At 39.2% G+C, this 21,227-nt stretch overlaps 1 protein-coding gene across 1 annotated transcript; it reads right to left on the bottom strand.

Annotated features, from left to right (window-relative positions):
* Nucleotides 1–621: 621 nt before the first annotated feature.
* RNF219 (ring finger protein 219) lies at nt 622–17,415 on the bottom strand (the record flags this gene model as incomplete). Its single annotated transcript, XM_009082457.1, has 5 exons — nt 622–2,125; nt 11,187–11,275; nt 14,622–14,870; nt 16,459–16,550; nt 17,280–17,415. Coding segments are annotated over 5 exons (2,070 nt in total), but the record flags the coding sequence as incomplete, so codon positions are not given.
* Between the last annotated feature and the right edge of the window lie 3,812 nt (nt 17,416–21,227).

Raw genomic sequence — 21,227 nt, 5'->3', positions numbered from 1 at the left:
AAAAGAGAAGTCATGACTGTGGTGTTAAAGGAGATGTTTCTAACTGAAGTGCTGTAACCCTGAAAAGAAAGACTCTGCTACGTTACACCCACTTAAAACAAGTTTCAGTACAGTACAGAGCTATGAAACTGCCCAAGCAGCAACATTTCCTCTGGGAGGCAAGTTTTATGGCAAAACTGACATTGTTTTATAGCAATTTCATGAATTCATAGGATATATAGCCAGTAGCTGCCTTACACGCAAAAAATGTAATCTTTAGGAATGGGAAATGTAACCTTTAAAACTAATTCTTACATAAATGACTGATTTGACAAGACCACTTAAACCTGTCCTGTTCAAGGGAGCCATTAACTGTGCTCACCATTGGAAGAGCATGTAATCTGAAAACTTTAAAGAGCATCCAAAACCCTCAAACCCTCAACAAAATGCCCAGTCAAAGAAGAGAATCTGGAATGGCTCTTCCCTAAGAAATAGCTTGTAATGAGCAAGGGAACGCTCAGTTTTCACAGTTGAAAATGACAGCATCAGGTTGCATGGAAGTCATTAAAAATTAAGTTCACCTGTAAATATTAAACATTTGCAGGTTTACAACTTTGAGACATGTTTGATTTCCAAGCAGAGTCAGTTTTTGGTGGTTTTTGATGGACTAGCACTGGAAAGGCTGCTTTGAATTTTCCTCTTGGTTGACTGACTGACATTTTTATTTTTCCTTTCAGCTGTAAAGGAAGACACCCAAGGAGGATTAAGCTGACTGTGCAGATCAGATGACATCTTTAAAAAGCAGGAGCCAAACTTTTGTTCCTCGAACAACCTTTGTGAGTTACTGAAGAGTACACTTGGGGAAAAGTCTCTTTGAAATAAAGAGTTTGGAGGTTTGGTATCACTAGACACTACGTTTTGGCCTGTAAACAGCGGAAAGTGGTCATTCATATCTAGGTCAGACGGGGAGAGGTTGGAAAACATAGCAGGTTTCCAACCAGTTCTGTCAGCTGCGAGATCACTTGTCTCTGGACACTTCATACTCTGTTCCTCATTCATGTCTTCCAGTTTCTTCTCAGTTCCATTCAGAAGCTTAGAGCAGTCTGTTGACTTTGAAGAATTATCAAGATCAGGGGACTTGAAATTATAGCATGGACTCTTGCTGTTGTCTGACTCGGACATCATTGAGTCTAACTCGGAAATTTTATCGAGGTAGGCAGCATCCATAGATGCCTCACTAGAGGTCCTTGTGCGATTCATTTCAGAAGAGCAGAGAGTATGTAACCTTTTAGGTAAGCAAGAACTTGTTCTATCGCTGGACTTTGCTGCTGTCTCATCTGACTGATCAACTACTGAATTTTGCTCTGATTCATCAAAATCTAAGTTCTCAGCAAAATTTGCTGGGCAGGTGCCCCAAAACCCTGATTTTCCTGTAGTAAAACAGTTTAGCTTCTTTTCACTATTGCAGCTGCTTGTGCTGTGTTCAGGAGAATCTTTCGTGCAACCATCTGAAGTGTCATGAAACTCTTCAAATTTCAATTTTCTCAGGAATGTTGATGGTTTTCTTGCATTTTCTTTTCCATCAGGTGTGTTCAACCGAAGGCGACTGAGAGACAGAAAAGGAGTACATGGTGGTGGAAGATCATAAAGTTCTTCATTCTTATATGGGGTACATTCCTCAATTTTATTCCACTGCTCTTCTAAGCAGGCATCCATATTTGTAGTATTTTCATCCAGGAGAACCCCGTGACATCCTGGAAATAGATCTTTCTTTGGGGCACACTGAGTATTTGAGCTATTCAAACCATCTTGACTAGAAGAGCTTAAGCAAGTTCCACCACTTGTCAGCTGTTCAAGACTGTCAGGACTTTGACTGGTAGTCAAAGCTTTTTTCTCCTCAACTTGGGTTTTCAAACACGTTGCGTTTTCACTGCTCTCACCTCCTTCAGCATCTGTGGAAAGTGCTCTCTCACTAACAGCACTCACTGTCTGGCTGCCTTTGCTTGGATTTTTCAGCTGTAAAAGCTGACACTCCATTTCTTCTATGTATTTATCACTTCTTTCCAGTGCCTTTTTCAGACGGTTCATTTCACGTTCACTTTGGTCCACTCTGGACTGAAGTGCAGCTACTGTAAACCTACCAAACCTGCAAGAAGTAAAAAAAGAAAGAAAATATTAAGACATTCTTGTGGAGCTTTGCAAGCTCATTTCAAGAAAGAACAAAGATATTAAACACTGTTAATTTGAAAACAAAAGTCAGAACTTTTCTCTGCTAGTAATAAAAAAATACTAAAATCATCACATAAAACATACAGGTAGAGGTGAATACGTGAAAAGACAAAATTAAAATATTAGTGGTAGCAAGGCAATAACATGCAGATTACCCTTCCAGGGGCTGGTTCTATCAATTCAACTCAAATATGCATGAAGAATTATCCCCTAAAACAATGGCAAAGATTTATGATAACATTTGAACAGTGGTCCACATCTTGAAATATTTACATTCAATCATTTTCCTACAGTACAGCAGTGTTTTACAATACGTTTCTTTCACAATGTCACCTTGTCAAATACAAAATGCCAATATGAAATGCAGAAATTGCAATAGTCCTTTGAGATGGTTTAAATACTTATATACACTATTTCAATTATGTTCCTGTTAGAGATACAGCTTTTCCTCACCTATCCTGTGGATAGTATATCCACCCACTTCAGAGTTACTTGTGTTTTTTGAGCTTTACAACTGGAACAATCTAATTTCTTCCTTGACTCCAGTACAAAACCCTGCCACTTGTGGTTTGTGAAAGTCGTGTGCTCGTGGGGCCTCCAGCTTGAGCACATTTTCAACTGCCGAGATATGGACTTGCCTTCCTCCCATCCTCCACTAGCTTTCAAGACTGACCTTCCCCAGAGGGCAGGTGAAGTTTTCAGCTATATGCCCTGACTAATTCTAACCTGTCACTGACAGGTGAGCACCAGGGAATTCCCTGCTCCATCCAAGCCTTTCAATTTACAGAAAGCAAAAACAATTAAAGTTCTGGTATTATAAAGGAGGGAAGGACCTGCAGCCACCCTACAACTTTGACAAATAAGGTTTTATATCATAAAGAAATGACAATTTTGTGTGTGGGCTTACACTAAATCTTCACTTTCCAACTTGCAGCTCCACGTTACAGCATAAGTTTACATTCACTCTTCCAGCACAAACACTGCCTGAAATTTCCACTCTTTGTCTGTCTGTTTCTCCTTCAGAGTCACAGTGAATTTCCATTCTGTTTTCCCCATTCCGTCCCCTCACCTCTTTGCAAAATGATCCCACTGTAACCCTTAGACAGTGAAATCTGAAGGTAGTATACCTGTGCCCTCGACTGTGCTGGCAAAAATATTTATCTTGCCTTTCTCTAACAGACCTGTTCACACAGTTTTACAGGAGCAAACCTTACACTATTTAATAAAGGATAGAAAGATGATGCAAAAATACAATTTAGCTTAATAGCTGAGTGAGAGGAAGGGAAGGAATGATTCTGTAAAATTAGCAAGATTTTCTGGAGTCTCCTGTAATACACACTCTGACATAAAAATTAAAACATGTTTACATCTATATGCATACCTGGTAATTCCTTTTTAATGGAAGAATGGTGTAATATGTTTATTTAATGCAAATAGCATTAGTGACAGACTGAGATTTGCTTATGAGGAAGAAGCACTGTATTCTCAAGTGTAACTTTTATAACAAGTGTCCTCAGGTTAAAAAAATACACTATGTTGTTCAAAGGCAAATAGCATCACTAATATGTTAATTGTTGCAGAGGGATGTGCTTGGGAATTTTGGTTTTCAGAAATGGAACATATGACAAGCTGCCTACAGTCACTTCTGCAGTTAGGCACTAGAACAGCAGTTGTTTTCTGTTCCTGCTTTGAGACTTTAATGCATTTATTTCCCAAATTTTCTAGAACGTGGATTTTTAAGACAGCCATATTTAAGCCAATTACTCCAGACCAGAGCATGACATAGGTGTTTCAGTGACTGACGTGACAGGTCAGCAAAGAGTCCAAAAGACATTCATATTTTTAATAAAGAAGCTAGAACCCTCCCATCTCTCCAAACCAAACCACTTGGAAGGGATTTCCTCCTATTTTCCCTTCAGATGTACAGTGAGCTGTGCTGTAGCCAAAAAAATTATGGTCTGATAAAAGTAACAATGTAATGCAGTACAGTTACATGAAAATAAATTTAATTTCATCTAACAATCTAGATAAATTATATTTCTTGAAGTAGCTGAACTATTTCACGCTTGGTAGTAAGTTGACACATACTTCAGTAGAAGTTAAGGCATTTGGTATCCCTGTGGTGAGGAGCATACTGTACTGAATGGAAAGCCATACCCTCACAACAGACAAAGACTTTTGAATGTTAGGGTCTTCCTCCTTAGCCGTATCACTGAAACAATGCGTTTGGGTCTCACCGCGTTTGTTTTGAGCACATCCTTTCTATAGAAACCTGAAACCCCAGAGAAACTAGTGGTCACTTGTAACGTGAACAGAAAGATATTTCAGGAGGGATTTGGATTCTTCCACACAGACACATCTCAACATTTTAGATCACCTAAGGTCTTTAACATGACTGCTGGCCACCAGCTATCACTCTGGAAGGATACATGTGTTCTACAGACCCCGTATCACAGCTGCCAGGCCCAGGAAGATGTACTGGATGTTATAGTATCTGAGGTGAAACTGGATGTCTAGATGAACACTTGAACCCCATATTTCAGGATCTTTCCTCAGTCAGATTTCTTCTTGTCCCAGCACGATTCTACCTTGACACCAATCAGAAAGCTGCAGTCAGCTCACCTACAGTGAGCAAGAAGAACTAACGTTATAGCTATGATGTCTGAGGAACTCTCCTTCGCATTCTTGCACAAGTGCTCCCTCAGATATGTTTGAGTACTCCTGGTTTTGTCTGGGATACAGAAAATTTTCTTCACAGTAGCTAGTACGGGGCTATGTTTTGGATTTGTGGTGGAAACAGTATTGATAACCCAGGGGTGTTTCAGTTACTCCTGTGCAGTGTTTACAACAGAGTCAAGGCCTTTTCTGCCTCTTGGCCCATCAGCAAGGGGGCTGAGGGTGCACAAGAAGCTGGGAGTGGACACAACCAGGACAGCTGACCCCAATGGACCAAAGGGGTATTCCATTCCATAAGGCATTATGCTCAGAATATATAATGCTGGCGAAAGAAGGAAAGATGGGATGTTCAGAGTGATGATAGTTGTTTTCCAAAGTCACCATTACACATGATGGAGCCCTGCTCTCCTGGAGATGGCTAAACATCTGTCTGCCCATGGGAACCAGTGGATCAATCCCTTGGTTTGCTTTGCTTGTGCATGGCTTCTGCTTTCCCTATCTTAACTGTCTTTATCTCAACCTATGCATTTTTTTACTTTTAGTTCTCTGCTCCTCTGCCCTGGGAGGGAAGTGAGTGAATGTCTGTGTGGGGCTTAGCTGCTGGCTGGGGTTAAACCACAACAAATTCTGAAGAAATTAATTTAGAAACTGTTTGGGATGTTGAAGAACAAATGTCTTCAATTGTTAATTTTCTTATCTATCAGTTCTGCAAATTCAGCTTTAGAGTTTTATTTTCACACATCAGTGATCACTGACCATAACAAGTCTGTCTGGTTGAGCCCTTAAGTCATATCAGCTCAGCTTAAGACCACACAGCCTTGTACAAACATTTATCTTCGTGGATAGTAAGCAGCTGCAACAAACAGTTTTCCTGTACAACCACTTACTGAAGATGACGACCCTCCAGTTCTAATCACCTGATGGCCCAGGCTGGGACCACCCCACAGCTCAGGATGCAGGAGCATGATCCATCCTCCAAAGGAAACAAAGGGTGAAAAGTGGAAAATGACAGTGCACAGTCAGGGCTTGTCACAGTTTGAGATAAGGGCAATGTCAGAATGTACAACCAAACCCAGTTCCATTATTTAGATAGACATGTCAACTTGGGTTCTGCAGTTAGATGGGAAGAAAGAGGCAGGAAATCCAAGAACAAACCAGTTGAAAGCTCTGTTAGTTTCTACAGCCCTTCTGTGATACCATGTACCAGATGCAGCTGTACAAGAATGAGTTCAGCAATCCCCCTCAACATCACCCATGAAAGGTGATCTGCAATTGCCTTATAAGTATACAATTTGCATAGGCATGTTTAAGAAGAAAACAGTTACGGTCAGATGGAGGGCCTTTTCCTAGCAAGCATTATAAAAAACCAGTCAAGACATAAACCTTATGCAAACTGCTCTATTTAAGAATTGAAGGCAGAAAAAACCCAGAAAGAATCAATAATGGAATTTGGTTCCACTGAAGTTGTCCTGGGTATAGCCTAATACTGCTTGCCATCCTGTAGACCAGGATGGCTGAGAGAAGAAAGTATATGACAGTTCCTTCTTGAAGGAAGTAGTAGAAATACTCACTATAGGTAATTTTCTAAGTTTGTAAAAGAACAAGTTATTTTCAATATAAGCAAATACATGAAGGGGAGGTAAATCCCCTTCGTAACACAGTCCACATAGTACAAACCAATTTGAAGACATATGGCCTTCCTTGTGAAATCTCTCTTAAGCATCAGGGAAATTCACCTCCTTCAAATCAAATGACTAAGGCTAAGCTTTACCATTTGCTGGATGATTGTAGAGCGGCAGGATTTGAACAGAACAGACAAGTCAGGCACATTCTTTGAAATGAGCTTCTCCTTTCACTTAGGGAATGGGGTTGATTTAGACAAATATCCAAGGCCTCTCCAAGCATTTTAAGATTTTAACATAACACAAAAAGTGAAGCAGCACTGGTTTTCCATGTAAGAAAGGCAGATTATAACCAAGTTGAGCGAATAGGCTAAGTCAGATTTACTTCAGAATTACTGAAAAAAAGAAACTCTACTGGAAAACCCACACATCCAGAATGTGATCTGAATGTCCTTAACCTATCTATTTAAGGTTTAAATCTGCACACCTGGACTGGGCAGTTCCTCAGGATTTAATGCTATCACTCAAGAACTCATAGTTGTTTTGAAGGCTACCATACAGTACTTTCTCCTACTTACTTTCAAGGCCACACTGCAGCTGATCTTCGAAAATATTCACTCCTCTGGAACAGCAAGCTTGTGGAGGGGTGAGAACATAGCTCAGTTTTCTATCAAGGAAGATAACAATGTTCTTACCCTCTGCACTCTGGACACAGCTTACTAGAAGCCTATTTGTGGGCTTGCTGAAATGCTGACCGAATTAAATAGTCCGGCATGAGCAGAAATATTTGAGTTAGATAAAAACTGAATGTTCTAAAGAATCACCTAAAAAGTCAACAGCCTTAGATTGCAGTGTGCAAGTACCTGAAGTCACAAATCAAACAATAAAACTGGAGAAGGAGAATCACTCCTCCTCTGTCGAAGTACAACAATGAAACAACTCACAAAACCAGAGAAAGGAGATAATGCAACAATTTTCTGCATGTTATAGATAGTTTTTCAGACTGGGATTTTAACTGGCAGAAGGAATTAAATATTTAGGAAAAAGACTCCTAGGAAGCCTAGAAGTCTGGTTCAAGCTAATTTGAATCTAACCATTCATAAAATGCACTGTACTCTGGAGTAGATGGACTTGCTAGTTATTTTCCTTCAGGTAAAATGCAAACATCCCTTTGCCAAAAATGCTTTTAGATCCACTGTGCCTTGCCAATAAGACCTAACAGCTTCTATTTTAAGTAGAGCTGGAAGTAATAGGGCTTTATCATCCTGCAAAACTTAAGTTTTAGAAGTTTTCTTGTTCTGTATTGGGAAAACGGAAGTCACTGAAAATTTGTCAGGAGAAAGGGTAAACAAAGAGCAAGCAACAACCACCAATCAGCCTGATTTGCCTGAGAAATGGCAGACTAATGCAGGTCTTTGGTAAAAATCAGAACAAGAAACTTACCTCTATTTGCTTTTCAGACCTATGTCCCAGCTATATGACGGTATCATATTCTGGTGAAGGTCTACTCACAAAAACGTTTTGAGGAAAAAAATAAAAAGCTAATCAATCAGCATCGTCAATTAAAAATTGTGTCATGGCTGAAATATCAATTTTATTGACATACATGACATTTTTCAGCAGGTTTTAATGGATATGAACAAAGAAAAAACAACTCAAGACTATGATAAAAGGAAAGTTTTTTATTGATCACTGAATAAGGCTAATTCTATTTTTCCTGTGATGTAAGAGATAGAGTCTGTGTTACAAAGGGATCACTCACCTGCCATTAGTGTTTGCTGTAAAGCAAAGTCTACTAAAACAATTTAGGTTGTGCTATTTATCTCCAGTGTCATTATGCACAAAATGAACTACACTTGGGATACAGGGACTAAATACTGACAAAACCTTTCAAAAATAATTTAATACAAGTTTTATTTAGTTACTTACTCAGTTGTTTAAGCATGAACTCATACCTGACAATCTGAAGCTAAGGAATATATGACAAATGAAACAATGGTGGTGACACTAAATTAAAGGTCCAAATCAGTAGCTATTTTAAATTGCACTAGAGAGCCATTTAGAAACTTTTTTCCAAAGATTACCTTCTGAAAAATTCTGCATAAAGCACTGCAACAACCGTACTGGCAAATCAATGTATCTGCGCAGAAACTTTTAATTCTAGTGACATTTTTGGCTCTGATGCTCATGTCTTCAATTCTGATTTCATAAGCAAGGAAAAAAACCCATTTATTGCAAGGCCTGTTCAGTGTGTGAAGCCTAGCTGAAAGACTTTCTAGATATTATTAAAGTTTGCCATCAAAGCTGAAAGAACATTTAAAAAATGTCTTGATGTTAGGCCTGGCATGGGTGTTGACCAGACTAATGACCACAAGGATGAAAGTTAATTTCTAAATTCTCCTAACAACACTAAGATGGGAGAGACTTCCCACCACCTGAAGGATGTGTCTGGAATTTGAAAGAATTAGGTTTGACATGCATTAAAATATTAACCTGCAGAAAGCAAACAAATGGGTTAATTACCACACTCTGAAAAGGGACATTAGCAGTACAAATGCAAAACGAGGTAGGAAGGTAACTTTCTAAGTAGCTATTTGGCAGAACTGGTACTGGCCATTTGTGCTTGAAGTGTCAGGTAAAAGGAAACAACAAAAACGTTATCGCAAGATATCAATATAAGATGTAGTAGAAGACACGACACTTTTTCTACTCTAGTCAGTGCTACTGAGACTTCACTTGTAATCTAGTACCCAGTTCTAAGCATTACTGCTTCATAAAACCATTGACACTGGAGATCCTCAAGTGCAGAGCAAAACTAAATGAACAGAAGTTTACTTTATCTCTAAAGTAAGTCACACATATAGAGGAACTGGACAAATTCAGTCTGTAAGACATGACTAGGAATGAATGGGTGTAGGGAGGGTGAATCAAAATTGCTAAATTTAATGTGCTGAAGGGTTTCTTCCATGACAAGTTTTTCCTTGCATATACTTAAATTCTTGTAGCACACCACTGAGCTCAAAGCAAAGTCAAAGCTGAATATAGCAGAATCAGGGTACAGACATACAAACTCCTGAAGTGTTTGAACTGTTCCTAACCTAGTTTAAGCCTGATTCAACTTATGTCCTCAATTCCCATGCACAGTTCTAGAGTTAGCATGGGCCAAAGGTAATTCCCAATAGGCAGGCAGGATGTGATATTTTTTCTGGAGACTAAAAAATTATAGAAAAATTTAATAGCAGAGACATAGACAGGCCAATCTAGCTGGCATCTGGGTTGCAAGACAGACCTTTGCACTATTCAATTTCTAATAACATTTGGCTATATCTGTGTTTCTAAAGAAGAAAGTGACAGGCTATTGTTTTAGGCAACACTGGTAAAGATGGGAAAATAATAGGCTTGCAACAAAGACTAGTTCTTCACACCCCTACCCCTCTGCTAGTTTTTTTCTGACCATGGTAAAGCATGCACAAGCTAGAAGAAAGGGAAATTCTCTTCACTGGGGAATTTACCTCATATCAGTAAAGTAAAAAATCAATTTAGATTATCTGGTCTCTTCTAGCTCTTCTTTTTTAGGATTTATTTAGTTACATCTATTTACTTTTCAAGCTTGTCATCCTTGCCAGCTCACTCTTGAATCTTATGGGAAAACATATTCTGTGCCACAAAAGCCATTGCTGAGACCTTAAACAGGGTTCTATCTTATTAGGAGACTTCAGGGCAGAATGTACTTTCATGTATTCACAGCACAAGGATCATGCATCTTCTTTCCTGTTGTCTCAAATGACAAGCTGTCTGGCAAGTGAGCTCTTCTATAAGAATGACTCTCATCTTCCAGTGAGTTGTGAACTAGAACAAAATCCAGAGAGCTCTCTTCTCACGTTACACAGGTGCCTCCCAACCTCCTTCTTCAAAAGCTCTATATAAATCTTAGGCCAATGCTGCTATTTTTAATTTCTAAACCAATGAGAGAAAAAAGGTAAAAAACCAATGAAAGAAAGGAACACAGCTTAAAAAAATATAAATACATTGCTTCACAAAGTACTCCCAAGGTGAAGTACCTTAGAAAACAGTTCTAAGAATGGCAAAGCTTTTGCTTTTTGAGGGCATTGTCATTGATATTTTAACTGCTTAAGACAGAGCATTAAACACAGGTATCAGTTCTGGGAATGATGTTCTCTTGTCTCACATCATGCCACAGAAGCTCAATTCTACATATGTTGGCCAGACACAGAGCTATCAGGAACTTTCATTTAATAGGGAGCCTAAGTCCACAAAACAAACCTTGAATGCAGCAAAAGGAAGAACAAAACAAACCCAAACACAAGCAACCAGAACATCTGCACCTACTAAGATATCTTCTCTTTTAACCATATACCAGATTTAGACATTTCCCAGTAAGAAGTTAACTGTAGAACTCAACCAATGCATCCAGTCCTTCAGTATTGGCAAGATGACACAAGGAATAGCACTTATAGCCAAGTCATATTCCTTCCCTGTAGCCTTGCTGCTATTCTCTAAGTTGCATTTGTCACCCAAGTCCATGAGGATAAGAATTCCGAAGTCTACCTGGAGACACATATGCAACACCATGTACACCACCACAGTTTTAGGCTAAAGTCTTACAACAGTTAAACAGTCTATAAATAAAATATGATAGCTTTTAAAATATTCACATACTTTTGGGGTGATCTACTATCAACTTCAGCTTTTAGTCGCGAATTCTCTCTTAAAAGGCTATTGTTTTCCATGCTCAGTTTCTTATTTGCCTAAGGAAAAGAAAAGGAAAAATAAGTATACAGTAAACCAGAAATGACTTCTAATATTTATAGGACAAGCTGTTTCTACTTTTTAAAGAGACAGAACTAGGAATGTAAGGCAGGAAACAGCCTTCAGACAGGGACACCACTTAAAAAATCACCATGGGAAATGGTTTGCAAAACTGAATAGCGAGCAGACATTTTTTATTTATATTCCCAAAATACATCGCAAGTGTCCTATCTAGGGAAATAAACACAGCTATGTTAGTTAGCACAGAAAGTCATTAAGGAGATGTACTAATGGCAATTCCATGTTTTTTTTCCACATGACTAAATACGTTAAGTACATTAACATTACAATGTGCAGGTATCAGCAAAACTAATGTTGAACAGCTTCCCCCATTCCGAATTAGAGTAAGATTACTTTGTGGGTTTTTGGCTTGGTTTTAAAGTATAGTTATCCTGTGGATGCAAATCCATTATGACAAGCTATTTGCAGTCTTTCTTCACTTTCTTCCAGGACATTGTGATTAAGATTCCTGATTCACAACCCTTCTTACTCCTTGAATTGAGGTCAACTCCTTCTTCTCAGTTCATCAGACACCCGTGTTAACAAGATACTTCATATAAAGAGAAGTTCTCCTGCCGCCCTGTTTCAGAACAATGAATGCCACTATCCTAACAAGCACAATATACTCTTTGCACTTCACAGTCTGCTCAATCTCTGTATGCTAAAAACAGCACCACCAGTCCAGATCTCATAATTCATAGCCTCAATTAGATAATGCTTCCACTGCATAACGAAAGTATGATCTAGAGTTAGATCTGAAGAAGGAGCTATGCAACTGGGCTCAGGAGTGAAATGTACTTTTTCAGAAGCATCAAGCACTGCAAAAAGAGAGGCAGAAAACTCCAAATGCTTAGACAAATATCCCTAGCAACCTTTCCGGGTGAATGGCAGGGAGATGGAGCAGAAAAAAATAAACAAATGCTCTCCTCCCCCAACAACACAATATTCCTAAGGATAGAAAGAATAACTAGAGGTTTTAGGTAAAGAAGATTAGGTAAGAGTGAGCCCAGGGTTTGGGTGCCTGAGTGCAAACTACTGGTATTTAAAAAATAAAAGTGCAAAAAGCTATTCTGAAAGCAAAGAGTAAGAATTCAGAAAACCCCAGTTCTAGAGAAGCATCACACCACATGACAGCATGGCCAAGACACTTCTCTCTTTCCAGAGACACAGTTCCCCCAGCTACACAATCCAGTAAGAGATTTCATGACTTGCATAGAGTTGTTAGGCAGGGCATCCACCTGGCACATAGCAAGCCAGGCCTGAACCACCTCCTTCCAGGGAGTGCTCTACCCTCCAAGCCAGTAATCTGCAAGGGATCCCCATTTGCAGCACAACATCTCGATTAATGAGTTCACTTAACTGCATTATTAATGAGTGTACTTTGTCTAGTATTTCTACTACTGGATTTGTTTCACCACTCCCATATTTGTTGTGACTCCACTCAATAATACCTACTTTGGGCATGCCTACATTTGTCTGCCCTTCGGACATTAAACGATAAAGGTGGATGCTATTTCCTGACTCAGTCTGGTTTTGAAAAAGAAAGTGATGGCAATCACATTTGCTGAGGGATCTTGTCTCACTGGGAAGTGATGTGTGGCTGAAACTCCTGGGTCAGGTAGATTATTTAATGGATAAGAAGGTTTGAAGGTTTTTGGTTCCAGACTGCGTGTGTGTGGGAAAGGGGCCTTGCTGCTCGGACTGAACAGATCCTGCTGTTCAGAATGGGGATGGTCAGTGAATGCTGGAAGTAAGACAAGGTCTAAAAAAAGAGCAAAGTGACTTTAGGTACTTCTGGAATTGAACAGCTCCTGAACAGGGAACAAATGGGAAGAGCATGTTGGACTCTCCAACCTAAATGATTCTATGCCAACAATTTAAGTCTTGTTCCCTAAAACCTATCTAAACTTCTATTTGCTTCTAACCCTTAACCAAATTGAGAAATTCCATAAACTTAAACTGATTTTCTTGCTAAGGTTGAAGTTATACTGAAAAAAGTACCCAAGCAAACCCTTCTCTCAGTCCCTGCTATATTCTTCTTTTTACGTATCTACAGAAGAAGTTAAGCACCTTAGTCATCACAAAAACAGGCAGTACAGTTTAACTTCATTAAAAAAAAAGACAAAAAAACCCCAGGCAGACCACAACTTGTTGCTGTCAATCCCCTTTTCTATCTACAAGCGACTGTGAAGTTCCTACAAGTGACTCTGAAGCTCTTCAGAAGGCAGATGTGTCCCAGCATGTAAAGCTGAAGTTTGAATCTAAATAAGCTATTGAAAAAGCTAATTTTGAAAACTCAGTTTATTCCTTTTAGTGTTTACAGCACAGTCCAATGAGGGCCAGAATTTGCTTTAGACTACACAAAGAGGCAAATCTAGAAGTGTCCCATTAACAACAGAATGGCAGGACAGTGTAATGTGTGCCTCTGAGTCTGTAGCACAGACGTGTGAACACTATTAATGCTTAAAAAGTTTTAAAAAGAAAAGTCCTAAACACATCATGCTTTGGTTTTGCGGGAGGCAACCCAGGACTGGTAACAGAAGAAATAAAAGCAGCATTTTGAATAATTGCAAGTCCAGTTCTTTCCACCTTGATTCCAAATTAATCTTGAAATGTCACTCTTCTTCAATGTTTGAGGTGATCCTTCTTATGCCCACAGGTATATTTTGCAAGATATTTTTATTCAGATGTAGTTTCACGTGACTATCTCCTGCATCTCTGCTTCTGCAGTATCATATTTCCTTTTACATTACACCAAGATGTATAAAAAGCTGCAGGTTTCCAGTAAAGGATCTGGTCATAAAATGCTGAAGCTTGTCTATTTTCGGTCAAAGGGTCAAGTTACTCTGTCTCAGCAAATTGCACCAAAAATATTGGCTAGCAGGGAGGGCAATAGTGCAAAATCTGCCTCAGCCAACTGAACTGTGTTTGGCCACTGAATGTTGTAAAATAGATATATTATATAGATTATTGCAAGCCTGAAAAATCTGGTCATCAATACTGTTGACAAGTCCTACTATAATCCAATTACCCAGTCATAGAGTGACAGAGGAGTTGAAGAAGAGTCACATACAGAACTCACTAGAACAAGCAATAACATCTGACACTTGCAAAGGCTATATGGAAATACTATGATACACCAAAAGTCACTGGAATTCAATTTTTTTCCTCTTTCTTCTGGATCTATGAAGTACCCAGAGGTCAAGCTAGCTCTCACTCCTGTTTAACTAACAAACCAGTTACATTAAAAGATAGCTGAAGAAATGTATTTATTGCATTTATTACCTCTTTTAGCTTTTCCATATTATCCATCAGTTTTTCATACATATCATTGGCAGCTTTCAGCTTTTTGCTCCATTCCTCTGGGGTTTCTGTGCCATGGGTACTTGCTTCACTTGCTGACTGGCTACTTTCCTCGTTTTGGCAAGACAAAGCCGTTGCCATAGGATCCAGAAGAGATTTCAGCTGTGTCTGTAAACTGAGATTTTTACCTCTCAGATCTTCTACTTCTTTTTGCAGGGATTCTATTTCATCCTAAAGGTGTCAGAAATTCACAGGAATGAAAATAATTTGTGAGATTAATTAAATAATACTGGCAAGCTCCCACAGCACTTTAGAAACATGGGTTCTGGCAAGCCCAGATACATGCCTTCACTTACACATATATCTAAGTATGCTTACATATTGTGCTCTAGGCAGGATTTTAATCAGCCTGCACACTGAAGCATAGGGAAAGTTTTAGTGAAGGGAATCCCTTGACTACATAAAGGACCCTGAACAAACTGGCGGGCAGACCAAAAGCTTCAAAGCATTCAGCAACACGAATCTATTATTAGGGCACTCTGTGGGAGGATTTCCTGTATCAAGAGTGTTCTTAAGGTCATTCTCTGCTGACTCATTAGCTGTTATTTCAGAATGTTTCTCACATATCATTCTGAAACGTCATGTGTTCAGATGCTGAAAGTCTCAAGACTCGAAATGGACAGAACACTGCCCGAAAAGGCTACTCCAGCTACATCAAAGTAGCAACATCTTAGCAAAGACTCAAAATGCAAGAAATAAAGATCTTAGTTGTATCAGTCTGAAGCCATGGAGAAGCAAAAGCCTGTTGTTGATGGGATAAAAGAAATAATTTCCCTGAAAACGTATTCTAAATTGTTCACTGACTAAAATACTTGAGTTGTTCATGGTCAGACTACTAAAGGAAGCCATAGATAAGATTTACATAAATCCAAGGCATATTTTCATGAATAATCAAGCCTGCCCCTGCCCCCAGCATGGGAACAACCATTTTAAATTTAGGGGATTTTAAGAGATTTATGTTATCTATGCCTAGCTGTGTAAATTTGGAGTTGATTCAAAAGAAAGGCAGGAAGCCCCTTTTCCTGACTTATCCTCTCATAGAGGCTGAAAGAGCCTGAGCTACAGGCAAGCTTGTCATAAAAGACAGTCCTTACTTCCCCAGTGTTAAGGATATATACAGAATCCATTTCCTTTTCCTCATTCCCCTTCCCAAGACAGGTTGCCTTGAAAAATACTTGATGTCTTCACACTGCTGCTACTAAGGGAAAAACAGTTGAGAAGACAAACTAAGCATATTCCTTATTAATAGCTTTTCATCTTCTTCCTAAGAGAGTAATTTTCCAGCAGGAGAGGGGAGCATTCAAGCGCCACTTTCAAGCATTCACTCACTTTCAGAAAACAGTAATGTTAAAAATTAACCAATGCCAGAAAGTTACAATGGGCAATATTCTTTAAGAAGGAATTTAGTCTCCTGGAGCAGCAGAGAATTACTTCAGAAAATGTTTGCATTTGTATTGAAGACATAAAGAAAACCCTCCCATACCACATAGGGGTGGAATTCCCACACAACTAAAGAATTAGCTATACTTGGCTACCTGTAGCCAGAAAGAATGTTAGTGTGACTTCATGGGACCACTTCAAGCACCAGAAAACGTTCTCTTGTAACCTTAGTCAAAAGTGGGATTTTAATGCAGCTGAGTTTCATGTAGATACAGTACAAACCAAGACCAGCAGGACTCAAAGCAAAAGGACCATTGGTATGCACTAGTTTAACAGTTGCGGTTCATCTGGAAAGTCACAACACTCCCCATGTCCTTACCTCATATTCTCTGTGGAGCAATTCAAGCCTTGTTTTACGTAGGTGTTTTCTGACTGTTGGACTACATACAGGATCACTTTCACTCGTTCCTCCTAAAGCAACACAGGATGAAAGAAGCACTAATACTGGGGTATTTTTGGTCAATTCAATACTAGTAATCCACCTGACAGGACCTTTCATGTTATCAACTACACATGAAGCTAATACTGGACCAATCATCTACCATGGGAGATTTAAAGTACTCTCACTTTCAGAACAGGTCAAACATGAGTATACTATGCCCATATTATTAAAACAGAGCTGATGGGTGGGGAAATCAAACACACATTTAATTTGTACAAAACAATATAAGTTTCTAAAGTGAGATAGTTCAGATATATTTTTCTCTCAGAATGAAATAGCAGAGTTGACATTTTATGTTGAATAAAGACTGCAGTATTTCTTAGCTACAGGGAAGTTCAGATCCTCATTCAGGTGCTGTAGCTTTGTCTTATTTCTGTGCTAAGAGTAATTTTCTGACAAATAACACAAATGGGAAGAAATGATGAACACAACAAAACAGACAAAAAAAGTAAGAAACACAACTTTCTGGACTTAAGTACACTACTTCTCAGCTAAATGCTGTTCTCTGAGGTCAACAGGTTGCAATGCACAGGCAGAGTAGTACTTCAAGCAAGAATATTTTTTTTTTCAGTTAAAGGCACTGCCCAACCAAGATTTAAAAAACAGTCACTAGAGGCATGGAGTACTTGCTGCCCGTGAATAATTTAGCCATTAATATATTGTCTTTGAATTTTAGCCTTGTAGCTAGTTATCCTTACCTATAATTTCCTTGCAGGGATTTTCAGGTGTTATGGGAATCCTGCAAGCTGGGCACTGATTATTGTTCTTCAGCCACACTTCAATACAAATGGAACAGAAGACATGGTTGTTGACACAGATAACTGGGTGACGGACCTTTTAGTATTAAGGGGGAAAAAAACAAACAAACAAACAAAGGCATTATGAATACTTTAAAACTCTTTCAGGTAACAGAATACAAAACTACACAACTTCATCTCTCAGTGCAGTCTGGTCTTGCAGGAAAGTGACACTTGTTTCACAGGGCTAGCTGGGAGTGACCTCCTGACTCACACCACCAAACTTCCCTATTATTGAAGGCACCAAAGCTATAACTATTTCTGCAACACTAAGGTCCTTGATTCCAAGAGCTCATTAATAAACAGTGTGGCAGCATCCTTCCTTCACCCCACAGTCTTCATGAACTATGAACAACCATTCCAGTGTAATACATTTGCCTCCCTAGGTAGCAAAAGACCCAAAAGACACGAAGTAACTGATTTTCAAAAGTGAAAGAAGGAGGGATTTCTCCTGGCAACAATCAATACCTGGAACACTTGCCTTGGAAGAGGTGTCACTGAAACATATCATGTTACAGATTAACTCTAGCCTGCACATAATCAGCTTCATGGAAATGAGCTTAAAAAAGGATCAGGGCCTAAACCACAGAGCTGAAACACGAACCAGCAATCACTAATTCAAGCCTCCTGCTAGATATGCATTGCTACTAAATAAGTCATTACCCAAGAACGGGGCAGCTAACAGAAGGATTAAATATTCCAATCAGACACAGATTCCTTCAAGAAGCTTTCCCTCCCCTTCCAAAACAGCAAGGTAAACAAACTTTTAGAAAATATTAATGACAATGCATTATTCTCTCTTGTCATTTAACTATGAACCCTGTTTGAAATTAAGTGTGTACAGAGAAACCAAATATGATGCAGAAGAAAAAGTCTTTATGCTTTGCTGCATCTTCTGTTACAGCTTACTGTAATACACACTCTCAAATCTCTTATGTGTTAACATTAAGTATCTGAGTTAGGGGTCTTATAAATAATTATTTCACCACCTCTGTATTTGCCTAAGAAATGTATTTCAATACACAGAAATCTCAGTATATATTTCTTTAGATTCTACTGTACTGCACTTACAACTCTAGTTCAAGAGAATCCTTTCAACTTGTCCTGGTTCTGGCCAGGATAGGGTTAACTTTTGCAGCAGCCAGGAGGGGCAGCCAGGACCCTGAGGTTACTCTATACCACCTCATGCCACGCAGAGGAGAGGAGGGGGGCAGGTACCCTTGCTGGTTCAGCAAGTGCCGCAGTGTGCCGGTCAAGTGGCACTGCGTTCCCCGTGGTGAGCTACTGCCCGTGAGTCTTCACTGCTGTTTCTAGAAAACTGTTCTTATCTCAACTCATGATCTTTACTTTTGTTTTGGTTGTGTCCCCAGTCCTCCACTCCATCCCGCTGCAGAGGGAAGGGAGGGGAGTGAGCAAGTGATGCATGGTCTGGGGTGTTTCAGTGGAAACACTAAACTGGGGAATACCATTCACAAACCATGACACAAGCTTAAAAGTAGTCCTCATCACCCTCAAGATCTTCTTCTTTCATTCTATTAGTAAAGTAGTCAAACTAAAAAGGAAAAATGAAACACTGGCAGGGAGAAGAGAGCAACTGGAAAGGACAGACAATAACCACCTGGGCAACAGATTAGATGTGCTCTGTAGTAATCATACCCATAGGATCAGTGTTGCACAAGCTAAAAACCAAGTGTTTTACTACTGAAATACACATGGATATGAATTAAGACCCAGATCTGTCATCTTCTTCTCCAATTCACTATCTATGCCTTACAGGATTCATAGTATTTTTAAGATCTCCAGTATGACAGTGCTGGGAGCCAAAGGAATTATCTACACATAAATAGAAACTCAAGTTACTGAAGGTGTGAATAGAGAGAGACTAAACTTTCACATCTAATTAAAGAGGCTTTTTTTCTGATTCTTGCAAGCATTAACACACCAATGCTTTTGAAATTAAATATTACAACTTTAATTATTTTAAAAAGGTCTTGTTAATTACTGCTTTTCTTTACCTGAAAAAGAGCTTTCTCACCAGCAGCTAGAAGAAAAAAACCCCAACTTTTTCTTTAGCCATACTTCTTACTCAGAAGCAGCCTGAGAATAGTTATATGGATAGTGGTGATAAGATACAGAGCAGAATAACATAAAATAATCCAAACAGGAAAAGACATTTCCGGAGTGCAGGTCTTCCCTCTGGGGAGCAAGAGACCCTCAGCTGCCCCAAACCTGACAGAGAAGCACACTTCTTGCAAGTGAATGATTACTCCATATCTCTAGCAAAATAGTAAGTCATATTTATTACTCTCCAGGGTACAGTGCTTCTGATTTACACACCTTTACAAGTTTCATTTCAGGGCTGGGGTTTTCTACTTTTGTTGGCTCAGGATCCACACAAAGCAATCCATGTGACAACAGCAGAAGTCGCTATTGAAATGTCACACAATGGCTGGGGGTGCCACTGGCCTTTGCTGAGTCCCTGAGCCACTGACTGTGACAGGCCCAGGGGGTGGACGGTCATGGCATACGCACTACTAAAAAAGCATTTCACTTGAATTACAGCACAGACACAGCTCCTTAATTGACCATAATGTCTAGGAAGACTACAGCTTATTTGAGAAGGCTTGGTCAGCTAGGTGACTTTGAGCAATTTCCTAATTTTTCCCCTCCCACATAATGCAATTACTACGCACATCAAAACAAATCCTGTACACATTTGCGTCACTTTGAAGGCACTTCTGGACCTTCAAACAGCATTAATGGAGGAGCAGGCACATGGAAAAGCAGGCACACTGATAGCAGTGAATGAATCCCCAGACATCCTACGCGGTTTCAACCAACACAGAACTGTGTGCTCCACTGCAAGCAAACTGTCAACACCAAAACCAACAGGAGAGACCTTCAGATGTTCTGGACAAGTAAACCTAACAGTCCAATGCAGACGACTTCTGATCTGCTTGCTAATTATAGATACAGGTATGTTAGAAGACAGCCCAGACTGTGTTAAAAGAACATTCAGGCAACAAATATGAAATTTATCCAAGCAATTAACTCTTAGTATAAACAGTAATTTGCACATCCTGCCAATATGCTTTCTGACACTGTTGACATTAATAACATGGGCTAACCTGTCCCTCCTGCCCAAGACTTCTGCTTCGTTAAAAACATGAGTGGCCAACATTATTGAATGAGTTTCTCTCCAATCTCTCTTTTTACACAGAGTAAGTAGTTTCTATTTCGCAGTCAGACCTTTGTGAATTTTGCAGGGATAGCAAGAGGTACATTCTGACTGCAGCATGGGCCTTCTACTTGATTTGAAGCCTATGCTAGAAACCACAAAAGCATCAGAACGTATCAACTCCCCATGACACCCTTTGCTCCCCCTACAAGACAGGACAAACCTGACAAGATTTTGTTCCTTAATTTAAACAAAACAACTTTCTTGCTCTATCCTTACTCCTGAGAAGAGCTTCTGATGGAAGTTCTTCAATGAAGCTGCATGCTAGGGGCAAAGATACATATTAAAAAGACAGCCAGAGCTGTCAACTTTGGCAAAATTTAAACAGCTTCAAATATCTAAAAATGAAAGCATTCAAATACCTTTATTACAAGTATCGTCAGTAGATTTACTTATATAATGTTAACATATATCCTTACTCCTGAGAAGAGCTTCTGATGGAAGTTCTTCAATGAAGCTGCATGCTAGGGGCAAAGATACATATTAAAAAGACAGCCAGAGCTGTCAACTTTGGCAAAATTTAAACAGCTTCAAATATCTAAAAATGAAAGCATTCAAATACCTTTATTACAAGTATCGTCAGTAGATTTACTTATATAATGTTAACATAT

This window comes from Acanthisitta chloris, unplaced genomic scaffold (genome assembly GCF_000695815.1).
Source record: "Acanthisitta chloris isolate BGI_N310 unplaced genomic scaffold, ASM69581v1 scaffold9809, whole genome shotgun sequence".
Taxonomy (NCBI): domain Eukaryota; kingdom Metazoa; phylum Chordata; class Aves; order Passeriformes; family Acanthisittidae; genus Acanthisitta; species Acanthisitta chloris.
Note: the sequence above shows the minus strand (reverse complement) of the source record. Positions and strands in the feature narration are given on the sequence as shown.